This window comes from Orycteropus afer, unplaced genomic scaffold, assembly GCF_000298275.1.
Source record: "Orycteropus afer afer isolate SDZICR_OR568_19922 unplaced genomic scaffold, OryAfe1.0 scaffold00105, whole genome shotgun sequence".
Classification (NCBI taxonomy): Eukaryota; Metazoa; Chordata; class Mammalia; order Tubulidentata; family Orycteropodidae; genus Orycteropus; species Orycteropus afer.
The window spans coordinates 2254849-2260291 of NW_006921692.1; the positions used below are offsets into that span (position 1 = coordinate 2254849).

At 36.5% G+C, this 5443-nt stretch overlaps 1 protein-coding gene across 1 annotated transcript in view; it reads right to left on the reverse strand.

The window, feature by feature from the left end:
* Positions 1-5443, reverse strand: part of ADGRV1 (adhesion G protein-coupled receptor V1) — a 947781-nt gene that overhangs the window by 586169 nt on the left and 356169 nt on the right. The window contains exon 78 of the mRNA XM_007943393.1: positions 2147-2331. Within this exon, the coding sequence (XP_007941584.1) occupies positions 2147-2331 (185 nt within the window). The remainder of the gene's footprint in view (positions 1-2146; positions 2332-5443) is intronic.

Consider the following 5443-nt stretch of genomic DNA (forward strand, 5'->3'; position numbering starts at 1 on the left):
TTGAACCACCAGCCTTCTGGTTAGCAGTCAAGTGCATTAGGCACTACGCTACCAGAGCTCCCATTAATAAAGAGGGCCCTGCAAATCAGTGACATGAGGTGGCAACATTAATATGCAATATAACACCACTGATAGATCAAATATTTTTGAGAAGTAAGGGTCTAGGTGATCACATATTTGATACTTTTCTGCAATTTTGTCAGCATGAGTAGTATAAGGAAGCTGTTTGGTTGGTCCTACTTACACTAGACAAAGGGGTGAAAGAGCAAGATGAGTTCAGGGCTGCTAAGTCACAGCTCAAGCACCACATAAAAGACCTCAATATTTCCATTTGAGCTCTGAAAGAAAGCATGATTTCTTCTAGTAACAGAGCTGATATTGCCGAAAACCAAATCCAGAGTCTTATTGTAAGGGTGGCTGAATCACAACGCCAATTGAATTGCCAACCCAGAATCATTTCTGAAGTTAAAGTGAGGACATTCCTTGGGAAAAAATTAGATCCTGAAACTTGGAATGGGGACATATGGGCAGACAGTCAGGAAGATGATACTGGGCCTGTAAATTCTGTTGAATCCCTCCAGTATGAAGAGATTACTATGAAACCATCATCCCTTCCACCTCCATTTGATGGGATTGACCCAACCGTTCCTGCTGGGTCATTGTTTGAGGTAGATGCCATGGGAGAAAGTAGTTCTGATATCAGCCACGACCACATGACCAGTTTCAGAAACGTGGACTGTAATTATTATATTTCTTCATTGTATATATAGATGAAATATTTTTTGTTTCCTTCTGTTAAGAAATATGAAATGTTATAGGGTTAATGCATTTTGGTTGTATGTGTGTTAGTGTATCATGTTAGGTGCAAATATGACTTTATAATTGTCCTTATTTAGAGATTATATATGGTTAAGGAGATGTATACAACTGCCAAGTTGACAAGGGTGGACTTTGATAGTTGGAGTTGTGTGTCAACTTGGTTGGACCACAATTTGGAGTGGTTTAAGCAGTTGTGATGTGGGTTATTCCCATGATGAGATCAGATGTATATATTTTGAGCAGCCAATCCATTGAAAGGCAGTTTCCCTAGGGGTGTGGCCTGCTTCCAATATATTTATGGACATCCTGGGAAAAAGAGACACTCTTCTGTGGATCGGGATCCTGTTGTGCTGCCTACAACTGTCCATGAGTGGACAATCCACCATTCGGCCTGGAGATCTTGGATTCATCATTCGTTAGAGTCAACAGCTGGTATACTGCCTGCCAACCTTGAGCTCCTCAGCCCCTGCAACTGCATGAGTCAGGAAAAGCCTCTAGCTTGACATTTGATCCAAGAACTTGGGACTTCCAAGCTTCTGGGAGCTCTGGTGGCATAGTGCCTAAGGCATTTGACTGCTAACCAGAAGGCTGGTGGTTCAATCCCACCAGCCACTCCTCTGTAGGGATACCGCCTCAAAAACCCACGGAGCGGTCGCTATGAGTCAGATCTGACTCAATGTCAGTGAGTTTGGTTTTTCTGTTTTTTGGTTTTATAAGTGTGTGAACCATTTTCCTAAGATAATTTTCTCTTTCTCTCTCTCTATATAAGCTTTACTGGTTTTGCTTCTCTAGAGAACTCAGCCTAACACAGCATGTGAAGAATATTAACACATATTTAGAAAATTAATTACATAGTAATAATGAACTATTTGTTAGCTTTCAGCCATGAAACTCCAGTCATTAAATAACTCATCTGAAAATCAACCAGGTTCTGAGAGCTGGCTCCAAATGGATGAAACTAAACCATACTCAAAGTTAAAGTAAAATTAACAGTAAATTAAATACTCATAAAGTTTGGAATCTTCTTTCTTTTTCCTTTATTCAGAATGTATCTTCTAATTATCACATAAAAGAGAGTAAAGGATAAGGTTTTATTTTTAAAAGATATTGCAAAATAAGAATATGCTGCTGATGGTATAAAATTGTTTCATGATGTAGTTTTCTTCAAATCGTTAATTTCATTTGTCCAACCGGTACAATGCACTTATTGTATAATTCTTACTTACATCTAAATGTCAATTTGCATTTCACAAAACTGTTAACTGTGTTTGCTACCAGAGCTCCTACATAAATATAAGGAACCGATAATATGTTAAAAGATACTTACTTTTCACCAGCAGATCCACAGGTAACATCAGTCAGCAGAGAAAAGGCAAAATTCTCAGTCACTTCAGTAAAGTGACTGAATCCTCTAGTATCCTTGCGCTTTGGATTAATAAGAGCACAAAGAATTTCATAGAAGATATTTTGTCTTTTAATACTGAATGCTTGATTTTTTCCTTCAAAAGTTATCTGGAAAAAATTCAAATGAAAATATATCACCTTCAGAAATAAATGTCTTAAGTTATATACATGGTATATATGATATGTGTTCTTTGTTAATGGTTATTAACATTTACATTTGAAAAGCATAAATAATCATTTATAAGAGAAAGATATAATCACAAAAATATTTCCTATTTGATCATTAGATACAGCCCAGGATGCTAACATGGATCACTTAATTTTAACCATAAAAATTAACATAAGTGAAAATTAATCTCATTTATAGGTATATAGGGAGCTCTGGTAACATAGTGGCTAAGGCACTTGACTGCTAACCAGAAGGCTGGCGGTTCAAACCCACCAGCCACTCCTCGGAAGGAAGGTTGGGCAATCCTACTTCCGTAGTGATACTGCCTCGGAAACCCAAGGAGGGGTCGCTATGAGTCGGGGCCGACTCGACGGCATATAACAACATATAACAATGTATAGAGTTAAATCTAAATCATCTATGGCATGAATACAAAATAAGTCAAATGTAAAATAATAAGCCTTGAAATATAATATACATAGTGTTAATAATTATACATATATGTCCCAAGGATTCTTATTCTTTTGATCCACATCTAAAAAAATTAAAATCATCAAGGATATTTGTCAATAATAGGAGCAAGATTATTCTTGACTACTTATTTTCGGCGAAGTCATCACATATTACTAAATTTTAAAGAATCAAATGAGAAAATCCTTTTCGCACCCAACAATATCTAAGAGCTCTTCACACTCTCATCTTTATCAATAAGTATGATGCTTCCTACTTTAAATGAACTGAATTATTTGCTGTTTGGAGGACTAGGCTATAGGTGGAAAAAGTCTCGATAATTTACTTGTCTTCCTTGCCAGAATAATGGAGATTGTATATTTATTGTCTGACTAGTCATGAATGTGAAGCCACTAATTTGATATTCCACTTAATTGCTACATATCTGAGAAGCCTTAATCAATTCTTAAAAGTCAAAATTAGTCATCACTCTATGTGATTCCTACACTGTGCCCCACTCACCATCATACTTGATCACTCTCTTCATAACTCACTTGTACCTTTGCAATGAAGTTATGACAACCTTGAAATGGTTTGTCTGCTTCCCCTACTAGAAGAGTTCACTGAGAAAGTAAGTTCTGTTCCCCACATTATTTTGTAACTTTATAATTTAACACAGCACCAGGCTCAGAGCAGGATTCAAGATCTGAATTTATAAGGGTAGCTATCTCAAAGACAGTAAGGAGGAATAGAAAATAATCCACAGGTAAAATATGATAAAAGGCACAGAATAAAAACATAACCAATAAAAATTACAATGGGGGCAGTAAAGAACGCATTAGACATGGAAACAAGCAAAAAGAGTAAGTTAAATGGAAAACAAGATCAAGAAAATATTCCAGAACCCACAGAAAATACATCAGACAAGTAGGACAAATCTAAAAGATACAATAAGTATATAAAAGAGCTCTTAGAAGTTAAAAAATGAAAAGACATCTCTTTGATAAGCCAAAAAACTCTGTCAATAAATTCAGAAACATCCTCATTATCAAAGAAAATTAAGAAAATGGAAAATCTTGAATATTATTCCAAGAGTTTAAAAAAAAAATCAACCAGAAAAGGGGGAAAAAAAATACTAATAGAGAAATGAAAATTCTATTTGATATCACACTTTTCTGAAAATGAAAGGCCAGAAGCCAGCAATGCAAAATGTACAGAGTTTTAAGGATTGAAGAATTCTCTGGTGGTGCAGGGGTTAAAGCATAAGGCTTCTAACCAAAAGGTCGCCAGTTCAAACGCACCAGCCACTCTGTGGGAGAAAGATGAGTCAATCTACTTCTGTAAAGATTTACAGCTGTGGAAACCTAATGGGGGCAGTTCTATTCTGTCCTATAAGACCACTCTGAGTTGGCATCAATTTGATGGCAATCAGTTTCACTTTAGTGTAGAGCTATCCAACCTTTCATTCATATTCAAGGCCAATAGAAAGTTTCTGTTAGTAATGAATTCACTAATGAAACAAATAAAAACAAACAGAAAAAAACTAACACTTGGTTTATCTGGGCACTGTTCTTAGCATTTTACATTAGCTTCTCTAATTCTCACAACAGTTCTGTGAGGAAGGTTCTATTATTATCTTTGTTTTGTTTCTGTATAAAGAAATTGAGGCAGAAAGAAAGCTACTAATATGTCTAAGAACACAGAGCTGGTAAATGTGAAGCCAGGAAGGGCTCATGACAGCCATCCTGCACTGACTCTCAACATTCCCCACTTGCTCATCCTCAAATAACAACACAACTGCACGGCAAGTCAGTCGAAATTATTGCAACCATGAAATACAAAACAAACCAGAACAATACAGAGCTAAATCTAAGTCATCTATGGCATGAATACAAAATAAGTCAAAAATAAAACAATAAGCCTTGATATATAATATACATAATGTTAAAAAAAAGTATAGGATAATAAATAGTCTAGCTCTAAAAGGTTATTTGGAGCTCTGGTGACATAGTGCTTAAGGCATTTGTCTGCTACTCAGAAGGTTGGTCGTTCAAGCCCACCAGCCAATCTGCAAAAGAAAGATGGGGCAATCTACCTCCAAAAAAATTTACTACAACAGAAACCCAACAGGGGTCACTATGGGGTAGAACGGACTTGATCCCAGTAAGTTGGTGGGTTTTTTTTGTTTTTGTTTTTGTTTTAGGTTATTTTACATAAACAACAACAAAAAGACACAAAAGTCATCAAAACTGGCTTATGAGCAAGTACCAAGTCTGGATTAACTATGGGGGAAAAAAATTAAAATTTAAAAAGTTGTCAAGATTGGGGAGGGGGTTCTTTGGTGGGGGGGTGCCGAAGCTATGAAACTTTCACAGAAGAAATAATCCCTGAGCTCGTTCAAATGTTCCAGAACACAGATGTAGAGGCAAAGCTTCCAGATTCTGGGCAAGATGGCAGACTAGGCAGAAGGATTGCACAGACCTTCTTTAACAAAGAAAACAGAAACCGATTAACACAGACACAGAAGATAATCTTGGACCCCTGAGCCTTGAAGGGAAGGATGCAGAATTGGACTAAACCCCAACTAGCAGAAGAATTTGC